Source organism: Catharus ustulatus, chromosome 15 (genome assembly GCF_009819885.2).
Source record: "Catharus ustulatus isolate bCatUst1 chromosome 15, bCatUst1.pri.v2, whole genome shotgun sequence".
In the NCBI taxonomy this organism is placed as follows: Eukaryota; Metazoa; Chordata; class Aves; order Passeriformes; family Turdidae; genus Catharus; species Catharus ustulatus.
In genome coordinates, this window is record NC_046235.1 from 7,293,580 (window position 1) to 7,321,118 (window position 27,539).

Genomic DNA, 27,539 nt, shown 5'->3' on the forward strand with positions numbered 1-27,539 from the left:
CCCCATGCTGGAAGGAAATGTAGGCTCAAATGCTAAAATTATGCTACTTAGTAAGGAAAGGGATTCACCTAATGACTCTGATGTAGATGTGCTTTAATTCACAGCAATAAAATTCTTAGCTTCAGGCCAAGAAAAAGCTTCAATCTTTGGAACAAACAGGTTTAAAAAATGTAGCAACAAAAAAGGCATGTCAGGTTGGTTGGTTGGTTAGTTGGTTGGTTGGTTGGTTGGTTGGTTGGTTGGTTGGTTGGTTGGTTGACTAGTTGGTTGGATTTGGGTTTTCTGGGGTTTTTTTGGATATCCATTTTTTCCCCTCCCAGGTAGGGAGGCTGCTAATGTCGTTGCTGAATGTGAAGGCAGTCCTGTTTGCTTTTCAATCAGATACTCTGGTGAGCAGTAATAAATCCAGCAGACAAAGAGCAGCTTTACTGAAGTCTCAGAGGAAACCCTTTCAATAGATTTGAATGTCATTAGAAAGCTGAACCACAGAAAACTCTGACACCAGCCTGGGTCTTAATATTTCATGTCAAATTCATCTTCATAAAAAATCAATATGACAGCTAATTAGAGCTCTAAATTTGATTAAGCTGTGATGCTCTGATCATTGTGAGCTTTCCTTGCTCACTTTTCCTCACTGCAGAAAACTTACACCACCAGGTGTAAGGACACATAAAGCCCCTTACCTGCTAATGAGCACAAAGCCATAAATCTTGCAATGTTTTAAACAATGTTTATTGGTGTAGGGCTTTTTTTAGAATGTAATTTTCTTTGTGACAAATGAAACAGCTCATTATAGTAACTACATTGCAAGAGAGGATAAATTAGTAAGGCATTATTTAATATTTAAGGATGCAGTTCTGTCAATGCAGTTCATTTTTATAACAGATGTCATAAAAATAGGAAAACAAAGAATAAAAAAAGTTATTTTCAGTGAAAATATCATCAATAACTGAAAACTCAACATTCAGCAGCAGTTGTGCAGTTTATTACTGTAAGTTTGTTTTGTTACTTTACTCATTTGTTTTACAATACTTTTGTAGTCATTGCCATTGTATAAATGCCCTAATTTAATTGGGAGGTTTTTTTTTCACTGACTTATGCAGCTAATATACATAAATAATATATACACATATGATTCTGAATTAAAAACATATCTTTGCATACCAGTGAGTTACATCTGCTCCTCCAAATACCTGTCCTATTGAATCTCTAGTCTGTGAATGTTCATGATTACCAGTTCAGCAAGTTAACTGAATGAGCTTGCTCTCAGAAGCAGCTGACATGGTAACTCTTAGGAAACTTCTCTTTCATCTCTCCTAAATGTCTTCAACAGTTTCTTGATGCACCTGTGGTTTATGGACCAGGTCTGATCCCAGACCAAAAGGAATCAGTGTGAGTTTTCTCTAGTGCATTTAGGGAGGTACAGGTCAGGATTGCACACTCCCAGCACAGCTTTCAATTCCCAAAACATTTTTCCTATAGCTAAGGAAGGTAAAAAGAACTCCTGTGATGATCTATTTGGTCATGATAATAGAGCAGCCCTTCTGAATTTCATGTTGGGGAGCACTGTATCTTGGGAACTGTTAAACACTGCAGCCACAAGATTTTTTTTCCCTACATTTACACTGAGGTATCCGTACTTTCTCTTGTTCAAAAGAAAAAATTAATTGCCTTCCCTTAAAATTAGACATGTTTATCTTTTTTTCTGCTCAGTTGTAGAAGTCAAAATCTCAATAGAATATTTCATTATTAATAGCATTAAGTATCACTCAGTATGTCAGAAGTAGTATTTAGGTCTAAAATGTCTAAGTAATCATGGCATAGAAATGCTGTATGTGGACACAGGAGGAAACAGAAGTAATAACTCTTCTACCTAATAAGAATTTTTAATGTGCTAAACCCTCTCCCATAGAGTGATCTTTTGGAATGGATATGAGGTGGTGTTACCTTTTCTGGAACGACACTCTTGCCATCCCATGCGTACCCTCTCTTGGTGAAGTAATTGACTGTAGCGAACTCGATGAGTGCTGAGAAGACGAAGGCGTAGCACACGGCTATGAACCAATCCATGGCCGTGGCATAGGCCACCTTGGGCAGTGAGTTCCTTGCACTGATGCTCAGGGTGGTCATGGTCAGTACAGTTGTCACTCCTGCAAAGCAAAGAGTTTGTATCTTCATGCCGGGGGCTATTTTTTGTACTTCATGTCCCAGCTCCTATAGGTGGGAAAGCCTTTTCTGCACCCCTGGTTCTTACAAACTTCCCCACATAAGTTCAGTTTCTAAATGAGGATATCAGGTTTCAAGTTCTGTGGAAGTGGCAGGATTTTCAAAACATTTTTATTCTTTTATTCTTTGATGTTGCTATAATAGAATACTATTTTTAAAGTCGTAATGGAAATATAATTTGTGAACTACTTTACTCTTCCTGGTATTTAAAGGATTTTGTTGCAGTTCTTTATTCATGCCCTCCAAATTGTACTACAGATGTAACAATTTAACATTCTTTGTTCTTTCTTGCAGCAGTTCTGAGATATTTAGAAAACTAAGAATCTTTTTTCAGCTTATTTGGGATATTATACTTCAAAGATATATTCAAAGGCACCAAGATTTATGTGTTATTTCATTTTTTTGAATTGATGGTTTTACAGATTTCTGTCCCTTTATTCACTGACACCCTGAACACAGCAAAGATTTTATGTAAGAATGACAATGTAATTTCATTTCTCATATCAGAGCTTCTCACTGCTGAACTTTTTCTCTTACCTGGCCCCAGAGTGCAAGCAGGACTGTACTGAATTTACTCTGCTTGCAGCTGCTTGGAAAAATGAATCTCCGAGTGCAGGCAAGATATTTACATCAAATCACATGTCCACAAGTTACCTTGACAACTGCACTGTCACATCTTGAATGTGTCTGGCAAGTTCATCTTCACTGCATTGAGTGTTAGTGGAAATGAACAGCGGTCTAAAATAGGTCAGTTAATGAACAACACACTTATGGGGTAGTGTGAAGAGCTTGAATTATTAGTGCCTAATGAGGAAGCAATTTCTCTTTCCTGAGATGCAACCAAACATTTTGTCGACTTATTGCTAGGGAGCTTATGTTTCTCTTACTTAGTACCAGAAGATTTATAACTTCTATTATCTGTGGTACTAAGTGGGCTAAAAGATGAATTATTCTTCTGTGTGTATATGCATTCATGCCAGATGTTCTGAAACTTTGTTTCACTGCCCTTTTGAAATGAAAAAGCTAACTTGATACCTAATGATGGAGTAAACACAAGAGTATTTACTAAATCACTGGCTTCTAAAAGGACAACTGAGAAATTTGTGGGTTCTTAAGCTTGTGAAGATAGCAGTTTGAAAATTGTGCAGTATTGTATATTATCTATTGAGACTAGGAAATTCTGTTCTCCATCTAATGACAGTGAAGTACAGCTTTTCAAATTGATGATCAGAAATTTCTTTTTAAATGGTATGTGCAAAAAGAGGTGAAACACTTACAATTTCAATAGCTTTGACTATAAAAGTCCCTAGCAGAGGAGTTCTCAGCAAAGCTGATGTTACAAATTCAGAATTAATTTTAGTTGCTAATCTAAACAATATTATGTAAATCAAATTTGATTATACTGTAGTCTAAACCACTGTTCTGTGTTTTAGAACATGCACATGCACATGTTTATGCACATCTGTATATCAACAGAAAGCCACTGCTTGGTTTTTGAGGTGTAAGGCTATGCAAGTTTTGACTGATTTCCAGAGGAACTGGGAAATTAAAGCACAGCTGTGAAGGGTGCAAGAAAAGATCCATAAAAATAGCTCTTGTTCAACAAGAGCTTCAGAGGCTGCATTTCTCAGCAGTGACTCTCTGGCTTTGCCGTGTTCAGCATAAATCTGTTAATTCTCATTGGCAAAGCCAGAGGGCCCAAAGCTTCCTGCCATTGCAGTGCCCTGAGCAAAAGGAGTGTCAAAGCCAGCTTGGCTGGGGGCGCTTCTACCTCCTGCCAAAGGTGTTCAGCAGTCCCATCTGGATGTCACCAAGGACTAGGTAATGTAGCAGAAATCTCAGGTTCTAGCCTTTCTAAATAAAAAAATGTTGCTTTTTTTTGTTTGTTTTCTTTTTTTGAGGTTTGGGGGAAGGGGGGGCCTTTCGTTTTTTGTTTGTTTTGTTTGGTTTTTGTTATGTTTGGTTTTGTTTGTTTGGTTGGTTGGTTTTGATTGGGTTTTTTGTTTATTTGTTAGTTTTTTAAAATATGTACTAGACTTGGGTTAATATCTCCAAAGAATATGAAAGAATGTAAGAATTTTACGACAGGCATTTGCAAGCAGTGGATAAACCCTAGGGACCAGCTGTATAAACTTGAGAGTCTTTTAGATTTCCTTCTCACTGCATTCCTTGAGTGCATGTATTCACTGCTGTAAGCACAATAAATTGTTGCTGATTTCAACAGTAGCCTGTAAAAGGGATTAAGGGGGGAAAAAAAAAAAAAGGAACTTTCAGAAGGCCTAAAGGTGTCAAGTGATGGATACCCATTGATTAAAGCCTTTTTGATGATCCCATGATGCACATTATTGCCATTGTCAGAGATGTTATATTTATAATCTGATTGCTTTGGAAAATTCAAGTGGTAATGGATAGTTTGAAGTATTTTCAGGTCTCTTTTCACATTCAATTCAAGATCAGTTTAAAAGCTTTGGACCTATATCTTCACAATGAAATTTTTTAGCTTTTGTGTGCTGCAACATGTCCAGATTCACACTGTTCTCCAATACCATGTTACACATAGCTATGTTACCATAACATTTCTGAAACCCAATTGCCTCATGATTGCCAGGAGATTTGTAGGTCTTGCTTACCAAATACAGTTCTTGCTGGAACAGATTCTCTGTTAAGCCAGAAGGACACCTGTGACAGTATCACTGTCATGATGCATGGCAGGTAAGTCTGGATGACGAAGTAACCAATCTTCCTTTTCAAATGAAAATGTGTAGTCATAACAACATATTCCCCTAAAACCAAGAAAAAAAAGAACATTAAAACTTTTATTAATCAGAGATCTTTGCAGAAAATATTTTTTTCATTACATTCACCCCTATTATAAAATAGAAGCCCTCAAATCAAAAGTTCTTCAGAAAACACTTAATAAACCTGGTGGGTTTTAAAATTTTTCCCTAATAATACAAAATTAGACATTTATGGGAAATGTTAATTAAATTTACATATTTTCATCTCTGGTGAGTAGTGAAGGAAAGTCTGCATTAACTGGTGGTTGTTTAAAGCTCTTGTAGAAGGTTTTATTCCATTAGAAGATGAAAAGCCACCACAGCATACCCATGTAAACATCATCTAAAAACTAAATCAAGACAGCCTCCCCAAAGTGTTTCTGTTGGACCAAGATTAAGATGTAATTGATGATATGATGGTTTTTGCATTACACTGTCAGTGCTTTGCGTACTCTGAACTGTCCCTGTTCTGCTAATTTAGTACCTTAGTAAATTATTATTCTCTCCTGAAATTAATTATTGCTACAAGAATAACACACAATATTTTCATTAACACTAACGCTTTTGGAGCTACAAAATTGTATGAGCTGGGTGCTCCATATGCAATGAAAATTAGTTGGTTTCTTATATATAAATAAATTTTATTTCTACTTTTAAAAATAAATATATCTAATATTCTGATATATCATTCCATAAACCTTTCTTGCCTGTAGAGCAAATAATGCTCATTTTCAGATCATTATATATATAATTTTAAATTTTGGAGAACAGTATATTCTCCAAAGATTGAAAAAACTATTGTTTTGATGGTTTGGGGGTTTGTTTTGTTTTGCGTTGGGGTTTTTTCTGTTCTTTTTTTGTTTGTTTTTCGGGTTTTTTGTTGGGTTTTTTGGGGATTTTTTTGTTTGGTTGGCTTTTTTACTAGACTGATTCTTCTTATTATGCAATAAAAATCTTAGGAATGAAACAAATAGACATAATTGAATGGAAAATTCTAAGTTAGAGATTATGTGAAGTTACTGTAGTTCTATTTTAAAATGTAGGCAGCTGGAAGGAGAAAACTGCTCTTGTATAGGAAAAGCTTAAACTTGATTGAAAAATTATGTCTAGACATTGACTGCTTATGCACAGAGCATGTCAAATGCCCATTTCTGTAGAGTCCAGAAGAATATTCATTTGAGCAATCTTGCTCAATTTCTAACCCCAAGGAAAGCTTATTTATAAGATGTGACAATACTCTTTCAATATCAAATAAAGTAGAAAAGGGGGAAAAGAGGATAAATTTTAAATTGAAAAGTAGAGCAAAGGACATACAAGAAATTTTTTTTTATTTCAAAAATAGGATTGGCTGTAGTATAGTGGGAATTATTACTTGAAATTTGCTCACCTTTTTTTAACTTTGACTGAAACAAACTCCTTCTCCTCTGTACCAGAGATTATGATCTTACAAAAGGTGCCAGTCTTAGCTAGGAGAGCCAATAATTTAATTTTATCTACTTAAAATATGACATGGGAAACTATTTTAATGCAATCAGATATAGAATGCACACAATGGTATGTCAGAATTAATTCAGTGATTGTAGATGGCAAGCTAAGAATACAGAGTGAAAACAGCACTGTACTCTGAAGCTTTATTTAGCTCCCTAAATTATCAAAGTATTTTTAACCTCTGGAAAATGAGAACAAGATCCAAAACCTAAAGGCAATTAAAGAGACAGGGATTACTCTCATCTGTTAAGCACTGCAGATCTGAGCTGGGAATCAGATAAAGGTAATGCTGGGAGGAGTGAGTTAGGTAAAGTAGAGGCCTGGAATAATGATCTGCACTTCATTTACAAGGCAAAACCATGTTCTTAAGTTGCCACAGTACCAATGGACTGCACTTATTGGGCAGTCACTTATTAAAAGACAGTCGATGTTTTACAAGATTGATTGAAATGACTGCAGGACATGAAAGCACTCTGGTTATTTACTGCATCTTTAGCTTTCCATATTTTATGGCTTTCTTTAATTGAACGCTCTTGCCACATTGGTGGAAGCTGTTGATCACTCTATAACTTTCCAATATCTCTCTCATTCTATCTTGAAAGCATTACAATACAATCCTAAAATTCCCTACAATCTAAAATTTTCAATAGCTCTTGAGCAAAATATTGTCTATATTCACACTGTCTGATTGTTAGGCTTTCACAATTTGTAGCTTATATATCTTTTATTCTCTTATCTTTTCTTATCCAAGGAAGTCAGAAAGAAATTTATTTCTTTTTAGATAAATTGTAATTCCCAAAGTCTTCTACAAATAACTGTATTGTGCAGATGAATTTGGTTTTTATTTTATGTGTTCCAATGTTTAAATTAATTATATGTAATACAAAATATGAAGCATTTCAAAGTCATCAAACAAATTCTGCATCTATATTAACTTAATTTTTGAATGACTATCCATGCTGGAATATTTCCAGAGTTTTGGAAGAGTTGTACCTATGTTCAGTGCTTCTGTAGGTGCAGTTTTTAACCAGCCCTTAATTCTACAGTATATTGCAATAATTGAGTCAAATGTGCAGGTGATATAAACTAACCTGTGCCCATAGAAGAAAGCAGTTGATAATTCAGTGAAGTTACATTAAAACTCTTTCTCAGTGTTCTGTAAACTATTTGTAAAAACCAGATTTATCAGTGCCTAAAGTTAACGTGCATCACATCAGACATAAAGTTTGAGGTGGGGACTGAGTTTGAGCTGTAACAATAATTTTTCTAGTAATTTTCTAGTAATTTTCTAGGTAGAGAAGTAAGGCTTTCCTTGTCATTAATTTACGACAAAGTATTTATCATTTACTATTTATGCCATGTAACTCAGTAAAAAAAATCTCTTAAGAACAATAAGAACAAAAGTAATTGTTTTGAGTATAAATCCTGATGATTCTCAGTGCAAAGCAATGTTTTCAAGGTGGCAAAGTAATTCAAATTAAATGGAAACTTGCATAAGCCCTTTAAGCGTTTGTTAAGGTGCTTACAAAAAGAATAATTTTAAAATCTTTCTGAGTCAATATGAATCAGTGGCTGGAGAGTAACAGTAATTTTATATGCAAATAAAAAATTGATAACTTGGCTTAAACAAAACAGCAGCAGCAATAATTTTTATTTCACTTAATACTGTTTTTAAGCCTGTGGTGCCTGCATATTACATTGCTAGAATAGATTAATAAACCATACCATAAAAAAATGTAAATGTTTCAAGCTTCTCTTGTCATTAAAAAATCAGTGTTTGTAGTTATCTTGTTCTATATCCATAAATAATGGTTGCAAGTGGCTTACTCACCAAGGAAGAAATTTAAAAAAACAACACTCTATAGGTCCATGAAATCATTTAAGAGTTTTGAGAATGCTTAGAATAACTTGGCTACACCCAGAAAATAGGTATCTAGAATTCCACACAACTATGAATATTGTCTTAAATTTGCCCAACATGTAGATTGCTCTCATGATCCACAGAATTAACCACAAAAGGACTTTATTTTCTGGCCTAATAAAGGTTTGTTGAGAACTCTTAAGTGAAGATAGATTTCAATTCCTTTTGTCTTTTTTGTCACTATCCATGACTCTGAAAGCAGAGAGGAATTTCATCGCTTTCATTACATATGTCATATATTAAACCAGAGGTGATCAGAGGATAAAGTCATACTGGAAAATGCTGTTGAGACAGAAAAGGGATTATTAACCACTCCTGATCCTCACCTTTAATATGGGGAAAGGAAAGCATTCTTCTTCCCAAAGCAAATAATAAAGAATTTTCCTTTGAGACACTGAATTTGCAAGCAATAAATATATTTCTTCCACAGCTGTGTATTCTCATCAGGTAGTAATTAAAGAGGATTGTAAATTTATAAATATTGAAAGGATTCTCTAACGGGATTGTATTTAGTTTTGGTAACCATTCAATTTAGTTACTTGTACTGTTTTTCAGCATCTAGACAACATCTTCATTTCAGCATGTTTTATGTATTAACTATACTGTATTTAACTTTATAGATAACAATGATAAAGAGTTTCCTCACGTAGAAAAGGGAGGCAGAATTCAAATCTTTGAAACAGCATGGACAAAACAAACTGTTTCTTCATGGAAAGGCATAAAGAAATCTTAAGCTTATGTTTCAGTTCTGTTTGAAAATTTGTCTGCCCTTCTTAACAGTTTATAGCATGATCCTCATATTGCTATCTAATTACCCTGAATCATGTCTGGCATTTCTATTTGGTTTAGTTATGTTCCCTCATTAGTCTTTTCTGATTATCCTACTGCCCTTAGAGCACATGCATCAAGCAGGGAGCAAAGCCAGCCCCACAGACTGGAGAGGTCTCTGTGAGAGAACCTCACAGAGATCCCTTCAAATCCTATTGACTTTCCAGCAAAGGGCAGTTGGGGTCAATTACTGGCTGCAGAAAATCCAATGGCAATATTCCCATCAGTGGGAAGGTCAAGAGCTCTCCCCTTTTTACCTGCTTGTTGCACACCCCTGTGCTCAGCAATGGGAGCAGTTGTGTAGATGCTGTTCTTACGCGAAGCTCCTATTATTGCCATACCACTTACTTCAACTGAACAGAAGCTTCCAAGCAGTAACCTAGAAACTTGTCTGTGAGAGCTTTTCTTGGCTTAATAGAGCATATGAATATATTTTAACAGCTAAATAAAAAATTCAGACACAAATTACAGTTCACCTTAAAGTAACTCACTTTCCCTTAAATGTTCATTGACTTTAACAACAGCACATCAGGAAATTTGGCTTATGCAGTTACAAGAGGACTTCTTAGTCACAATGTTGGGTGTGTCCAAAGCAATACAACCACTTCATCCAAAGCAGAGCTGCTTTTGGTCAATTGACCAGTCAATCTGGTCAACAGAGCTCTTGTTCGTGCCCAGTGCTTAGTTTCTTACTGTATTTAGATCATCTGAATTGTCAGAAAATAAACTTTCAAAAATTTACATTTTGAAATAAGCACTGCAAAGTTAAAAAAAAGGGGCTTTAGCCAGCTTCAAGGTTACAGTTATATCATACTATAAATGTTAGATGTATTTCTGTATCTCATTAAATTTTTTTTGAAGTTAAAGCTGGTGTGAATATTAAAGGAAATAATGTTTGGGTGTTTCAGATAGTTTTGAATTTGATGACAATTTTTTTCATTTTCTAAATACTTCCTTGAGAAGCTAAGTATTTGTTTTTAGTGACTTCACTGCCTCCAGAAATGTGATCTTTGAGGATTCATATTGTTATGCTATTTTTATCAGCCTATATAGTAAGCAAATAATATGAGAAGAGCATGAGGAGTTCTTTATTACACAAATTATTGTTTTTTCTGGCTAGATCTGACACTGTAGGAAGCCTTTTAATTGTTCAAATATTTTTTACCACCAGTTGAAGTAGGAAAATAATTCCAGGCTGTATTATCTTTTCATGGTAATGTTTTCCTAGTTTAAAGTACAATTGCTATAATTTGCCCCTCACTCTTATGTCTTTGTATTTTTTAATCCTCCTCTAAATTACATCTTGACAGTTAAATATCACCCTTCCAAAAGTTTTTTCACAGACCTGTGCTGGACTGCACAATTCCAGAGTCCACAGTTTGTCCAAGCAGATCGTACTGGTTCAGTCGAGACCCATCTTCAGCCACAACCACTGACCTTGCTGGTTCCCGTGTCCACTCATACACAACCTCTGCTCTGGTATAAGCATCTAATTTAAGAGAAATACATTGCATTTAAGCTTTGCACTTTCTGTTGCCTTATGGTTTTGTCAGAACAGTGTTTTGAGCAGTAGTTCGAATATTTAATTCTCTTTAATTATCTGTGGAAACCCACAACTGTTTTACTGAAATTTATCTCTAGGAAGTACAATTGATTTTTACATAATAGCTAAATATCTGCTGAAGGACTGGATTAAGGTTAGTCCTCCATGGCATGAAAATATTTCTCTCTCATATGCATTTCCTGCCTATGTAAAGAAGTGAGAGTGAGAAGTGGAATTTCTTGAGCATGCAAGAACCTCAACACTTTTTGCAACTTCTAGCTATTGTGAAGAAAGATGAGCCCAGACTTTTCAATTTTTCATAGTATGATGTTGTCTGGGCCTCTGAAAGTCCTTCTCAGAGTGGCTTCAGTGACAGTCTCCTCAGCCTGGATACAGCTCCCCATTCGGTCATGCCCCCATCACACTGTCCTTGCTGTAAAATTGGCCTAGCCAACAATTCTGAGGCTGAGGCTGCCTGGGAGAGAATGAGTTTAACTCACAATTATTTTTTTTTTTCTTTGGTTATTCCTGAATAGTTCTCAGTTCTCACACTTAAGACTTGAGTTTGGAATAAGGCAAAAGAAAAGTACTGTAGGCTCTCCAAGCCCAAGCAGTCTGGTGTGTTACACAGATAATTCAGTAGCATCTATGCATGCCATTGAGGGGCTTTGTGCTGTTTATGTTTTTTTCTAGAATTGAGTTACACATAAATATTTTTATTCCTAATTCTGCAGTAAAGTTGTGCTGTCATTTTGTGAGGTCTGGAATCTGCCAGCTCTCACTTGGAGCAGTTGGGTGGGAGTTAATTGACTACACAGAGGCATCTCATGTAATGCTTTACACCTAAAGAGTATCCAGAAGCATGAATGGGATAGAATGTATGGCCAGAATCTGCATCAAGCTTGCACCCACCAAAGGCAGCTGGAGCTAAGGGCATCCAAAGTGACAATAGGATTCTACCTACAAGATGAGAATTTCGTTTTTTCAGACTGACAAGCAGGAAGGGAAAGGGAGGAATCTGATTCACTTGACTTCATTTGTGAGTTAGCAATTTTGCCTTATCAGTGTAAGAGATAATAGCTAGTAATTGAAGAGTTGATTGGGTAGAATGTGCTGGTAAATTAATTGCATTGCATTTGATCCTTCATTATTAAAGCTGAAGGATGCTTTTATCTTCAGGCTTCATATTCCCTAAGCACTGTAACATATCTTGGAATATGTTTTTGGAGTCAATGGCAAACTCAAATCTACATCTTAATAATTCCGACTTTTAAAATAATGGCCAGAGTAAACGCAGAAAAGGACTTGCTAAGTCACATAAAGGCAGTAATAAAATTAATTTTCAAGCATTTGTTCTGGAGTATGAGAATACCTTGGAAGAGAGTGTGCTTTCTGAGCTACTGAGAATGACTGGATTGGTTTGGAGTGAAGGGAGTGCACTGGGCTAGAAATGAACTGCCAGATTTGGTGCTTGATTCAGCTGCTCCCCTCAGCTTCCAATTCATGTTGCATAAGCAGCAACATAGCTGTCTGCTCCCCTCACTGCTGGTTTCCAGAGCGTCCTCAGTTTTAAACTAGAAATCAGGTATTTGTGGTAGGAACTGAGGAGAGCATCTGCCTTTCTGATTTTGTTTTGCCAACATATGGCAATTTGTTGTTCCTGAATTTCTTTAGCATTTGTCACATTGAATTTATACGGGAATAACCTCTAGCTTAAGCTGCTCTTTGGCAAATCACTTTAGCCTTGGAGCTGGTTCAAACATTTATTGGTCCCTACAATATGGGCAGAGCCCACAGGAGATGTGCAACTCCTTCATTGTGAGGCTTTTAGGAATCCTGCTTCAACAAGTGATGAGTAACAGTGGAGAACTTAAAAAACCTCTTATACAATTTAATCTAAACCAAATGGAGCTAGGCAAACACTGCCTTGGGGAGCTAAGTGTTAGATTGTAGTCTGCACTTTAAGCATGGATTTTGTGACAATTAAATGCATTTTCCAGTAAATTTTCCAGTCCATTAAGATGATTATAATTAATTGCTTTAGTTTGACAAAAATGTCCCAAATGTATTTAAATACGTTTCTCACTTTAAAAGTGGCAATTAATTATAAGATCTGTTCTTTTTTATGTTTAACAGTGAGTCCCACTTTCATAACTTGCTTGGGTCCAGCCATTTGTCCTGTTGGAGATATTTCTACTTATACCAATAACAAAATATTGAGAGAAATATTCTATAACTTCATAATTATGGCACATTATCTGATGAGAAAGAAGGGAGAGATCCAGGTTAAGGGCTGTTTTCAACAGCGAATTCTTCATGCAGTGTTTGCAGTAAAATCATGTTACAGAAGGAATTCCACCTCATGAGGATCCCAGATTAGGAGCTCACCTGAATTTAATGGGTGAATGAAAATTTTCCTTGAAAACTCCTTGATTTTGTCTAGTGATCCTTCCAAGCACATGTAGTAACTTGTTTTTCTAGGGCCAATTTTGAACAGCTTCCATAGAACATTAGTGTTCAAACAAAAAAAAAAAAAAAATTGAAAAAATCTAGTAAAACATGACAGTCCACAGCTGAACTCTGAGCTCAGAATGTCAGTTGTGGTGTAAGAAGTGGTCCTTCTATCAGAAATATCAGTGATGTTTTTGTTCAATTAAGAAAATTATGTACATTCTGAAAATATATTCTAAGGATAAAAAAATCAATTTAGATACAAAAGATGCAGATACACTTGCATGGTTTTGGCTGTCTTGTTTTTATCTTCTGGTGTAGTTCTGGATTTTTATGCAAATCCACATCATCTATCCCTTACATTTAAAAATTTCTGCAAATCTTAAGTCATTTATTTAAGTGAGGCAAAGTCCTCAGTAATCTGGAAAACTGTGCACTTTGTGAACAAAGACTACACAAATTAATCTGGGACAGTGAGCCAGAAAGAATTAGTGTAGGGAAAAAACAGGGAACACTGTTCATACTAGGGAAAGTCTGGTGTTTGGGCTGCGGTTCAGTGATGCACAGATGAGGTCATATGTGTCTTTTCAAGTCTATAAAATTCAGTCTAGTAAATCAAATTTGTTTGGAAACTGTTCCTGGTTTAAATTGTCATTAGCATTTTTTGCAGGATTAGCCACCTCCCTACTCGAAATTCCAGCAGGACGCCTGCAGGGACACTTCAGTGAGCACATCAAAAGAAATTTGATCCTGCAGCCTGATCTCACTGGTATCCCGGGTGCACAGATCTCTTATTAATCAAGAACCCATTGCAATATCTGTCCTGTTATAAGCTGGAGTAAAGCTTCCCTACACTCCACTCTGTTTCATGAGATATTTGGAAAGATTTATTGGAAGTGCTCTCTAAGAAAACTTAACATTCAAGGAGCAAACTATTCTTATCAGTTTTACACCAAGGTTGTATGAGCTTTTTGTACTCCAAGCCTTATCTAGGAGATTAGCAGCTCTTTAAAGACAAAACATCGGCGCTGTCTCATGGCAAACATAGAACTATTCAGCCCAAAGTAAATTATCACCTGTCGGGTACCACGTGAAGAATGAATTGAGTTTTCTGCTTGTTGACTTCTAAAATTGGTCAAGCCACGAAGTAACCATTATCAGTGAAACAACCTATTTCTGTTAGAAAAAAGTAGCCATTGAGGAAACAATTAGTACACTATTACATCTTCCATATATTTTAACTTCCTTGTTTGTGTTAAATTAACTAGAGTAAATTAGATCTTCAAAGTTTATTTTTTCTTTATATTTTATTTCTAAAAATATTATGTTTAGTTATGTGTCAGGTTGGTTGCTATTCAAATTGACGTTTTTGGGAAAATTCTTAGCTTACTAAAGGCTTTGTCAGTTATTGCACTGATTTCAATTACATGACTTTGTTCAGTATGTTCTCCCATCTAGGGCTCTGTATGCTGCAAGTGTAGGACTCTTTTTGGAGATTTCTGAGATTTTTCATTATCGAAAATGTTCCATGAGTGTATATGAGTGTCTTATACATAAACTACTAAGACTACAGTAGAGAAACTGTTTTCACCTAAACTAATTCAGTTAGCCGTGGCATGTATTGCTTTTCTTTAAGATTGATTTTGGATTTTAACATAACAAATCAACTATAAAATTAGCGACATTTTCTATGTGTCAAACTACTTTTTTAGATATTTAGAGCACTGTCATTTTCGTCTTTGGTGAATGTCCAGGCATCACATTTTAGGATATTTAAGTGTAGGATATTTAAGACACATAAAAGAGATGTGTATATATTATATATATATATATATTTTTATAAGAATAAAGATACAACCTTGACAAAAATGTGAAAAATACACAACATTAAAACCTTGAGGATTTCTCAGTTGCAAAATATTCTTTTAAAGTGGCCTAAAAATGAGAGAAACCTCGATTTAAAATAAACTTACAGCTTCCAAATTTCAAGGGGCAAGCATGTGCATCCATAGGAAAGTCTTCTAAATGCATTGGACATTCTGCTCTCACAGTCAATCTATAATGGATTAATGAGCAAAAGGAACACATTTATTCTGGTTTCATAGAAATAGCAAATAGACTTCTAGCAAGACATATAGCACAAGTACAGCACAATATCTGTTATGTGATTGATTAGCGGTTACAACTGGACGTGAATTGTCTGGCTGAGGGTGCAACTGCTCTGCCCCCCTGCCGTTCCTCATGGCACATCAGAGGTGGACTCAGGCTTCTTATTTGGTGTGAGGATTAAAATCTATTAGCACCTGCAATTGCTTCCTTCCTGCTGTCATTAAATTGGCCCACTCTGGACGCTCAGACATTTGCTGAAATCATTTAATTGCTATCAGCTTGAGTGCAAACATGTTTCTCAATAAAAGAGATTAAATGAACTGCAAACAGTCACATACCACACATCAGCAGAGAATGAACAGTAATACTTGAAGAATAGGCTGAAGATTGCATTAAGACACTTGCAAAGGTGAGGAAATAGGAATGGTTATGATCAAAAGAAGAAACACATGTGAACAATGTGCTGCCAAGATAGTGTTCCTGTGGATTAAATCCCTGACAGCTGAGCATTTACAAAGACAAGAAAAATTGACCTGGACTTGTGTAGCTACCAGCCAAGACGATTCTACTTCAGTCTAGCCAGTCTTGAAAGATGCTGCACAATAAATTGAACAACCCAGGTGCCTCGAGAATTTTTTTTTTCTCCAAACACTTGTACTGATTTTAAAAACATCTTTACCATTTTTTAAAGAAAACTTAGTGTTCATCTATGTACTAAGTTATTCATCTTGACTTGAAGTCAACAGAATCCGTTTATACTTTGTTTTTATTCTATGGGAGACATAAAGGGAGGATGTGCGGCTTTATAGAGACAACATACCCTTTTTCATTTCTTGATTTGTAGCTTTTTAATCCAGAATGTTTGCATGACTCTATATATCATTATTTCAAAAGGATTTATTTAAGTCCTCTAACAACTGGACAGCTAAAGTTCAGTTAACCATGAAGACAATAGCTTTCTATAGGATCCAAAGATTAAAGACCCTTGCACACAATTTAGGATTATATCAAACTTTCAGGCTTTATTATACTTGCTGATAGAACCCTTGAAAGCAATGCCAAATTAAGATCCTCTGCAAACTTATGGATTCCTAGTAATGTAAGAACCTTTTTAAAATCAAGCATTAAGACGCATGCAGGGTCTGTAGAGGTAGCACAGCAGGAGAGGAAAAATAAATACTGCAAACAACTCAGTTTGCCCATCATCCCAAGGCCTATTATGAAAATAATTATTAAGCCAGGAATTAGGAATATCAATTAGGAAACCAGTTTCCTATCTGGAAAATATACTTTCACAAGTTAAATTTTAAAACTAAATGAAGGATGTAATATTTTAGGGCTCACCTCATTGTGTATAGCAATGTCCCATCCTCTGTAATTCGTAATAGTTTATTTGGCATTGTCATGTTATGAGCCACTGACTTCTTTCCATTGTGGAAAAAGGTATCAGGTGTCCAGATTTTGCTGGCCATTAAATTATTCAATCGGAGAACAGTCATAGGTCCTTTGAATTTTAATCTCTCATCTTTCCAGCTTTGGCGGAAAAATACATCTATAGTGTATTCCTATCAATTCAGAAAAAAAGGGAAACACTTATGATATCATATGTTGCACTATGAGAACTTGAAAAATATGTTCTTACCATTCCCTAGAAGCAAGATGACTATTAATGAAATTAGTCATTATCAGAATGTTTATTTAGTATATTACTTACAATGTACCTGAAGCTGGTTATTAAACAGTTACAATATCATTACTGTGTTCAACAGAATAAATATTGGGAAATATTTCAAAAGTGCCCATGAGTTAGATATAATAAAATGGAAACAAAATAATCTTTTTCCCACTTGAACTGTAATTTGGAGCTGCAGATGGGTGGCCAGTATGCATGGCACAGGAAACTTGTGTCTAAAATAAGCCTTGTGAGATGGGGTCTTACTACAGCCTTTTGTCCTAAATGTCTCGTTAGCATAAACATGTAATCAATCTGCAAAGAGTTCACAGTTCACTAAAATTATATGGTCTGATTGATGAAATGTGGAATGGTTCATCGGGCTAAATGGTTGGACTACAAAGAGCATGAACTGAGGACACCTTTGGGCCAAGAGTTACAGTCTGATTCCACATGGACTGGGCCAGTGGGGGAGAGTAGCAGTGGACATGGGGACAACCAACACTCACTATAAAATGAAAGAAATATTTGTGACAAAGCAACAGGAACCAAGTTAAGAGGGAGAGGGTGAAAGAAAGAAAGATATGTTGGAGATATTATATATAAAATATAGATGTATGTGGGGTGAAAACATGAAAAACTGTTAATGCAGTGTAGTACAGTGTTTTCCCAGAGAAAAATTCCATCCTCGTGTGGAAATTCAGTATGGGATTATCCTGCCCCCTTCCATCTTTGATAAACTTTGATCATGATAAACATCAAAAGAGGTTAGCCAAACATGGTTCTGAATTACTCTGAATGAGACAGTTTGGGCTGAGAAGTGGAACCTTTGCTGAGATCTCCTGTCAATGGAGATGCCAAATCCTGAAACAGAGAGAACTGTAGTGAAGGCACACAGAGCCATAAGGAAAAAGCTGTCCTGACAAACATCTTAGTAAAGAGAAACATTCTGAAAGGAGCATGCAGAATGTCTCCACAGCAAATTCCTTTAGATTTGGGTTTTTTCTTTTTAACATCAATATTACATACAGCCTAAGCTCTTCTGAGCTGTTTATTCCTTGTGCAACGATTAGCAAGAAAGACTGGTGGTTCTTACTGATGTGTATTTTTCCTGCTCTTAGGGTATGAAATGCCTGAATAAATTTTTGTTGACATGGAAATGTAGTTACTTGCTGTGTTCTAATTTTGGGTTTGTTTGGTGGATTTTAAAATTTAATTTAATTTTATTTATATCCCAGACTTGTGAATCATTTGTGTGCATAGTTAGTTGTATTTCCATTTTTTAATCACTTGCTCAGTGAAATGCTGAAGCTTGAGTTTATTCAGCTTCAGTGAAAGCAGTGTGCACTTATAACCAATTACTTGCTTCAGAATTTTGCTGGGTCATGGCCTTAGGTTGAGTTGTGACAAAATCCTGTCCCAGCTGTGCAGTAGAGTAGGAGAGAAGGAGGTGTAAAAGACAGTAGCCATCATTAAAATTTTTTATTTCCTCCATGTTTTACCATTACCAAAGAAAATTTCCTCTTACACACATGGTAAAGGTAAAAGAAGCTGACAGAAGGTGACATCATTTCAGCGTGCATGTCAGCCACTCCCATTTTCAGCTGCAAAGGGTGTGAGTGGGAAGTGGTACAGGTTCAGAAAAGGGAGTCTGGTTTTTCACTTCATGCAAACACAAGGTTCATTTGTTGGAAAAGGACAAGGAGTCAGAAAGATTTGATAAGGGTCCTGGCAGCATAAGATAAAATTCAATTAAAAAGCATCTGACCAGTCATGCCTGGCACAGACTGAATCTTTCCCTATCCCAGGTCATCACACCATATAGAGTGAATTAATTTTGGCTGAGTTATCTCAGCTGTTCAGCTTTCACTACCCACTTAATTAATGTACATTAATTCTCCTCAAATGAATCCTGACAGACAGCTGATCTTTAGGGCCAAGCCATCAGATACTCTCATTAGGGCTTTCTTCTACAGCAGAGGGGTGTACAGAGTAAGGGAGCTGAAGGATTTTCTCAGACTATGTGCACTAGCAGTCGCCTATGTGCAGACATATGAGTGAGGTGGAATTTGGAATAAATTCTCCACAGCAGAGACTCTTCATTCCACAGTATGCAAGTTTAAAAAGAAAAAAAAATTCTTATCTTCATTTTGAATAAATTATATTGTGTTGAATATTTACAAGACTTGGACTTAAATGTTCTCTAATTTACTCTTCTAATACTTCTCCCTGGAGATTGTTTATTCACAGGGTAGACCACTCTGTGATCTACATGAGGTTCTGTACAGGAAGATAGTAAGACAGATAATCATTCCTGGAAAGGTCGTTTTACAGGAAAGCTGGGAGTTAAGGTTTGCTAGGAAAAAAATCTGTCTTTATAAAAAATTAATTTTGAAATTATTCTTATTCCAAATAATATGCATCAAAAAAATTCACAAAAATGACAGTTTGTATGAGAATAGCCAAGTATTTGTTCAGTTCATTCCATCATGTGAACATGCCTGAAAACCTCAAAGTTTTTCAAAACAAGATGATTTTATTTTAAAAAGTGCTTTTCTCCCATTTAACTTTGTTCACAAGTATACGAACAATTCAAGACAGCCTCTTTATAAAATAACAGGTTATATCTACTGCAGTCTTAGAAGTATAGAGAGTGGGTAGGACCACCATGGACCACACACCCTGACTTATCCATGGAAGTGCCTCACTGATCCCTGCAAACAGATGGCTAAGGTGTGCCAGTGTCTCAGTGTGGCTGTGCTTCCCAGCACCCAGTGTGAGCTGGAAGAGCCCCAGCCCATGCTCAGACATAGCACATCCTCCCCTTGCTTGTGCAGCCTCCCACATCCCACAGCCTGGGCTGCACACAGGGGAGTCTGGGGAGCCCTTAGATCTACCTTAGGTCTACCACCAACCTGTCTATGCACAGAGCACATTGCACTAAGTATACAGTGAAATGAATATAAACTCTGTATTCTGGTAAATTCTTCAATTTATCTTTCTGTCTGTGATTTCACACCTAGTTCCTCAAGCAAAGGTTTAACATGAGCAGTCTGCACACATTACTTTTTATGGGATCTGAGTAGGAGTTTTACACTAAATACTTCTCTGTGAATTCTTTAGTTTCCAAAATATATGAACACCTGACTCTGTGTTTCTTGGTCACACATTTTATTAAGAGGATGATGAATTCTTTCACCTGTTTAACTGATTGAAGACCAAGAGTCAACATGGTATGGGTATCATGGCATTGGTTGCAATTATAAATTTGACTATAGTTTTATAGCCATTTTCCAAGCAATCAAAAAACAGTGTCTTTTCATAAAGTTCACTTAGAAAAATAAACTGTCTTGTAAAAGTTACTTTTTCTGGTTTTCCATTCCTTAACATTATTTTGAGTAGTAATAATTATTAACATTATTTTGGGTAGTAAGAATATTTTGTAATAACCTGGTGTTTAAGGCCTGTCGATATTTTTAGTTCAAATTAAGCAGTTGACAAGTTTGTAGTCAGATATGGAACTTGTTCCCTTTTCTCTACTTATTTTTTCTTTTTTTTTTCTTGAATCCTTCTTTTGGTAAGTGTATTTAGCTAAATGTAGCCAACTACAAGTTTAAACTGCTTTCATTTCTTCATTTAAATTAGGACGTTTCTAGCATTCATCCCAATACAGCATCCAGCAGATATTGGTGGCTGCAGACCAGGCTTTACCCCCCTAAAAAGCAACCTACTTGTGCAAACCTCATTTATATGCAAAATTTTAAGTACCTTACCCATATTTCTACACAACTCTTAGTATCTCTTAAGACCAGGACTCACAACATCTTCATTCCATTTTTTGAAAAAATCTCCATTCCCCGCAGTTATCTGGCAATTTGATTTTAATATTCATTCTGTAAAGAAGTGACACTAATTCTCTCATTAATCTTCTCGTTTGAGCAGCCAAGATCTAGGAAAGTCACTTTCTACTGATCAGTAGCTTTTAATGTAAAAATACAGGTTAGACTGTACAGATGTCACACCATGGGCATAAGTGTTAATTGCATTTTAAGATGATGATCTTTCTTGGCAAATTGGATCAGTGATGTGCCAGCAAGGACCTAAGCAATCAGAAGAATACGGGTCCAAACTCTAATGTATTTCATAATATATTATGTAGCAAATATAAAGTCTGTTAAAACACATTATTAAAGTCACTGAGGCTTCTAAATTCAGGGCACTTAAATGCAGTCACAGCAGCAGGAATGGTAGCACATAAATGCTGATGATATTTTCAGATCAAGGGTTTAAAGAAAGCCCAGCCTTAAAAGGGGTAAATAAGTTATTGCATATATCTTTCATCCTCCAAATCAAAAAGACAAGAGAAAATGAGTGCTGTAGAAATACAGGCCATCACTTACCATATCATGGTCTGAAACAGGCCCAAAACTGGTGACGAAGATGTCAGTCTTCACTTCAGTTACACGCTCTGATGAAGCAGGAAATTAGGACAGTGAGTGTCTATAAACAGCCTTCATTAGATCTAACCACTAGCAATTCTCACAATAAATAGCAAAATTATTGGCCTTGATTAGCCATTCTGAAATTGGTCTGCAATATGATCCTGAGGATTTACTGTAGAAGCAATTTCACGGTCAATATTGTCAGAAAAAGTTTTTTTTTTAATTGCAGTTTTTCCACAGAAATTTTTGAGATGCAACAGTACAGCAACTGCAGTTCAACTGTTGTGGAAATCTTGTCATTCTTTTTCTGATAAATCTTCTTGTCTGACACTATAACCAGTGCTGAACATTGTACACAGTACTCTATAATCTTATTGGGTACTTAGTTTCCGGGCAAGCTAAAATAAAGTCTCTAATAATCAACCCTGGGCTTGCAAGTTATGTATTTCATACTGAGACCAAAAGCACAGAAGAAAGAGACAGAATACATTATGGTGTACACAAACATGAATATATTTCATTGGTAAGATGGATGTACTTTATTGGTAAGAGTTAGAAATGGCTGTATTACCCTTTACTTCAATAAATAAAAAGGAGTTAACTTTTTAAAAAAAAAATCAGCTAAACTTCCCTACTGAAATCATCTGTGTAAATGTTTTCTGAGAGTAAGTTCTCCAGTCCTATAAGCCTAAATAATCGATTGGTATTAATGATACTTCAGATTTCTGTAACATGTACATAACAGATTATACGCATATGCCATATCATAAAGCTGGACCCCTCTATGATTTCCAGGATGTCCATATGCTCCATGACACAATGACATTGGAGATTTCAGAAGCAACCAGTGATTTTAGTGGTCACAGGTGCTTAGATGCCTAAATTGGCATTGATCTCAAGAAAGAGGTCAAACATCTAACTTCAGTAGATGGACTGGCAAAAGACACTTTGAGAAACACCCAAGCTTAACTTCCCTCCTTCCTCTCCTCTCCCTCTACACACACACACAGAGTATCAGTCACTTCTGAACATACTGGTATTTTCTAGGGCATACACAGCAAAATATTCACCCAGGGTGGCATATATCAAAATAACCCTGTTGAATTAAATATAGCTGCAGGGAGTAACACCACCTGGAGGCAGGAATCCAAGCAGTGTTGAGTGCAGCTCACCCCATCAGCTTCTCAAAGTTATGGTGACGTTAAGTCTGAATGCATTTACTATTGTGCTCCACAAGTGAGGATGGGAATTTTGGTAAAAGTTTCAAACATGGAACAAGTGATAACACTTCTGAAATAACATTTTAAAAAAAATAAATTGATCAATCTGAAATATTAAAAGTAATCTTAAACACTATAGTACATGTATAGTAAGCAGACATGCAGCAGACAAAGATTTTCCTAAGACTAAGAAATATATATGTAGATATTTGTATAATGTTATTTAAATATTGCAAAATAATTAATGAAACCTCTCTAATTTAATAAAAGCATCTGATTTCCAAAGACTTTAGACTGCTTAAACACAATTTGTTCCATCTGACAAGAAAATTCAGACTGGAAGGAAGTAAAATATGGAATCAGGGTTATGCAACCAGTTACAATACACATTTCTGTATCTGTGCAAAAGTTCTAATGAGAATCAGTGTTCCACAATGCTCATAGATGTATTTGACTTTCATTCAAAAAAAGTGTACAACCACTAAATATATAAAAATGGGAACAGTTTCCTATAAATATCTAGTATAGGTAAAATAAAATATGTCCTTTTGTGAGATAGCAAAAATCAAAAAGTTCTACTGTTGGTAGGAATGCAGTTGATGACCCATCTTCTGTTAATAAATTAATGCAAAAATTAGGTGGTATCAAAAGTAGTTCAGGACTCATTAGAATGACGACATTTCCAATGTATTATTCACAATCAAGGAAAGTAAAATACTGTGATGTGGCTGAACTGCTTAATATTATTTTTATTCTTTATATCTGTGATTGAGATGTACAAAATATAGTGGCTGTTGAGAAAACCACTCAATAGATGAAATTTTCTCCTTAGGTGTCCAGTTGAATTAATACATGACCTCATTGTTAATTACAAACTATTCAATTAACTTAAAGAAATGTAAGTATTTTCTTGACATCTAATTTTCTCTGGACTTAAAGAAGTTCATGGTGAGAATTTGACTTTCTGGAGCTGAAAGAGGCATATGGTTGTTCAGAAATTACTTGGATTGGAAAGGATTCTGTCTTTCATCCCATCACTGTCTCAAAAGTTCAAGAGGCTGTGGTCATGTATGAAACAGTGTGAAGAAGGACATAGAGATTTCATAGGGTCCAGTAAAACATTGCTGAATGGACACCAGCTACCAAATAACCTTCTAAGACTGAGAAACTGATACCATCCTGAAATCTATAGCCTTTTACACAGTGAAAGAAGAATCTCAAACGGCTTTTAAAGATCTTTCATCATTGTTCCTCACCCCTCTTCTTTCCTCTGAGGTGTTTTGGGAGAGAGAAAATTCTGCAAGCTCTTCAAACACAAAACGATGGTCCTTAAGAGTCCCAGCCTTGAGCAAGGTTCTGTTTAATATAATTCAGCTGATTTGCCTTGGACAAACACAGAATATGCTCTTTGAATCAGCAGCATATGTTGTGCTATCCTCAATTCTGGCTTTGGGAGATGTCATAGAAGTGAGGCCGAGGCTTAAGGAAATCACTTGAGGACATTAAATGGGTACTAAAGACTTTTGCACTAAGAAGGATTTCCAAGGGAGTGAAAAAATAAGTTACACTTTTTATTTCTGTATAATTGCAAATAATATACGTGGCACATAAATCACATGAAAATTAGAAAATTCAGATTGTGAACTCAGAAGAGGTTATATTATCTTCACACTGATTACACTTTTGCAGTGCACCTAATCCCTTCAAATGCAGATAAACCAATGTACAAACCACCAAATCATTTTTTTTTCTTTGGTGTGTACCTCACTTTCAAGACCAATGAAAAAGTGTGCATCAAAACACAGAAAAAGATTAGCCTCTCCAAAGCCATATGGAAGTTTTGAAATTTTTGTTTACTGTTTTACTAATTAGATGATTCAACTGTGCTTTGTTAAGTTGCTTCAGAAGTTGTGAGTCACTCCTGCACAGGACATGTGTTTACTCATACAGTTGAGCTATATATTTAGAATCAAAGTTACCCATGTTCAATTTGCATCTTGATTACCATAGGAAGGTTTAAATTGTGCTTCAAATTCTCAGAATGCTTTTTTCAGGAACTACAAATCCTGAGCTGTATTCAAAACCTTCACAATATCCCTGAGAAATAGAGAAAAGTCTTAGTCACTGACCAAAACAGGCTCAGGTCAGGAGTTGATTGGATTGCTGAAGAGAAATCCAGCAGTTCTAAAGATGCATTAACTATGTCTCTTGACTATAACATCTATCTCATGAACCAGGGATATCTGTAGAATATGTAATGATTTCAGTAAAAAACCCTAAGGAAATTAATAATGACTAGTTTGACTGTAAGGCTACCACGGGTCTAAGTAGTTACTGAGTGGCAAAAAAGCAGCTGAGTAGCACACCCAGTCACTCTGGGACACAGTTTTAGGCAAATGATCCACGTACAGCTATGAAAGCATCAGTCAACCTCAACTACTGTAATTTTACTGTTTACAAATACTGTGTTTTGCTAATGATGCTAGACTAGTGTAAACTCAAAATTAGTAACAATACATTTTTTTTATTTAAAGTCCCAGGGATCTCATTATTGCTGGAACTGTGGTTGGATTATAAATTAAGAACAAAATAAATACAGATTTATTTAAACAGCAGAAAATAAGCCTATTTATCAGCAGAGACCATACATCAAATATTTCCCTTTATGATCTGCCAGTATTTGAGCACAAGGTTTATTTGAATTGCTCATTTTTGTGGTTTAAGTTAATTCTGTTTTTTGGTAAGGCACTTGTTCTTCCTGTATGTCTCATGTCTGTCTGTGCTATAATTAATACGGAGGAGACGTTTCCTCTGGCTTTGAATTAAAGCAATTTTGATACCTGTACACTTAGACTAATCAGCCCAGCTGTGTCCTGTGAAGTGTTTCAACTGAAGAACCACAACAAATGCACTCAGAGAAATTTTGTGCTGCTGCATTAGTAAGAGTAGAAAGCAAAAAGGATAAGAGTAAGCTGTCCTGTGATCACACACTGCAGTCTGTGCAGAGGTTACTGGGACTTGCACATGCCAATTAGTAGCTCAAAGCTGCTCACATCCTAACTACCTCCCTACTCTTGTATTAAATCAATTTTCCTAGGATTTTCTAAGGCTTTTTACAGTTGTCTTTAAATTAAACTGGTGCCAACAGAGTGGAAAAAAAGGACAAAAATCAGCCACTTCAGTTTTACGAAGTTAAGTGTAACACCTGGTCCTTCTTTACTTACAGAATAATGTGTAGGGGTGAGGTCTTTTCATTTAGAGTAGAACAATTTGACTTTTTATTATGCGTACAAATAAAACTCTTATTTTCCCTAAACTTTATATTAACTCAGATATGCTAAAATCCAACAATTTCCATTGAGATCTCAATAACCAAGAGGAAATCTTACCATGTTTATATATAAGGTTTTCATACAACTGAATCTTAAAATCTAATTAACATAATACTGTGAGGTTCATTTCCCCAACCCTTCCACTCCATGGAAGTAATAAATTGCCTGAGATTGACTGACGTTCCTCTTAAGGACAGTCCCACTCAATTTTGATAAACATCACACAGGAGACATCAGCAAATACCTTTTACTGACAGCACAAAATAAGCATAATTCTGTTCAATACTGAAGTTGATAATCTACTTGGGTGATCTACTGAGCAATCAACCCAACAATAAAACCAAATTTAATTCAGGAAGATTCTAGTCTGCCAAATCAAACCCATTGTTGTTTGTTCAATATTAACTTTTCACTTCAAAATCCCTCTCAAACAGATAAACCACATATACCTTTAATTTAAAGGTCCCAGAGCATGTGGTATCCTTTAGTTTTAGGGAGACGAGATGTGCTATGCAAAGGTGAAAGTCTTAAAAAATCTGTAGCTGCCCCTGATTTCATATTAATGAATCTCATCACCAAGTACAACCTGCTCTAAGCAAGTCTTCCCTGTCTCCATGGTGGCACTTCAGACTTGCTGTGGCAGCAACCCAGGGATCATGTCTATGCCCCACATGAAGATAACCCTGAACAAAAGGGTTATCCATATCCATTTACCTGAGGAACTTATTTTTTCCACTCTTTTTCATAGCATTTCAATTTTTTTTAACTCCCACTCTAGACAGAGTGCTTTACTAGAGAGATCACTATGCACTGAAGTGAATTTTGCTTCTTATTTTCCTCCTTCCCAGTACTATTTGATCCTTTGGTCTTTTTTCAGGACTGTGTATTTGAAAAGAGATCAGCATCTTTATTATTTAGGCCATTTTTTATCACCTCTAACTCTACAGTTCAGGTAGTTTCCATAGAAAATTATGCCATTACCTCAATGGCTTCTCTTGGGTTTTTTTCCCTAATGTGTGACATGATTTCCTCTTTTCAGCTTCAATATGTTACTATCTGCAAATCCTTTTCCTTGCTTTTTGTGAATGATAATCCTCTCATAGAGTCAATAGGTGTTCTCTAGTATCATTCTCAACATTTTTACATTCATTTTGGAAATTCTACTTTCCATGCATAAATAACTAAATGTAACTATTTGTTCATATTAATGGATGGGTACAACAGATGCTATTTCCTAGCAATGTCTGACTAAGTGACTAAGCCCATATATGAAGGAGGCAAAACAAGTAAATAACATAATTTATATCAATAATAATTGCTAAGAAGTGAAAATGTGCTAATGTATAACGTAGTGCAGCATGCTCTTTTAAAAAACAACCAGATTAATTTTGTCAACTATGTCATTTTTTGAATAACAAGCATGTTTAATCACTCTAATTTTTCCCTGTGGGTCACCAACTCCACTGTTTAATATTTTGGTTAATGAGAAATAATTCTTTCTTTCCCCCTTATTTAATGGTAAACTGCTCA

General features: G+C 35.7%; 1 protein-coding gene across 2 annotated transcripts in view; it reads right to left on the reverse strand.

The window, feature by feature from the left end:
* Positions 1-27,539, reverse strand: part of GABRA1 (gamma-aminobutyric acid type A receptor subunit alpha1) — a 41,713-nt gene that overhangs the window by 4,237 nt on the left and 9,937 nt on the right. For both annotated transcript variants that reach the window (XM_033073084.2, XM_033073085.1), the window contains exons 4-9: positions 21,416-21,483; positions 16,688-16,908; positions 15,208-15,290; positions 10,586-10,729; positions 4,857-5,009; positions 1,948-2,150 (exon numbers count right to left, since the gene is read on the reverse strand). In XM_033073084.2, the coding sequence (XP_032928975.1) occupies positions 1,948-2,150; positions 4,857-5,009; positions 10,586-10,729; positions 15,208-15,290; positions 16,688-16,908; positions 21,416-21,483 (872 nt within the window). The remainder of the gene's footprint in view (positions 1-1,947; positions 2,151-4,856; positions 5,010-10,585; positions 10,730-15,207; positions 15,291-16,687; positions 16,909-21,415; positions 21,484-27,539) is intronic.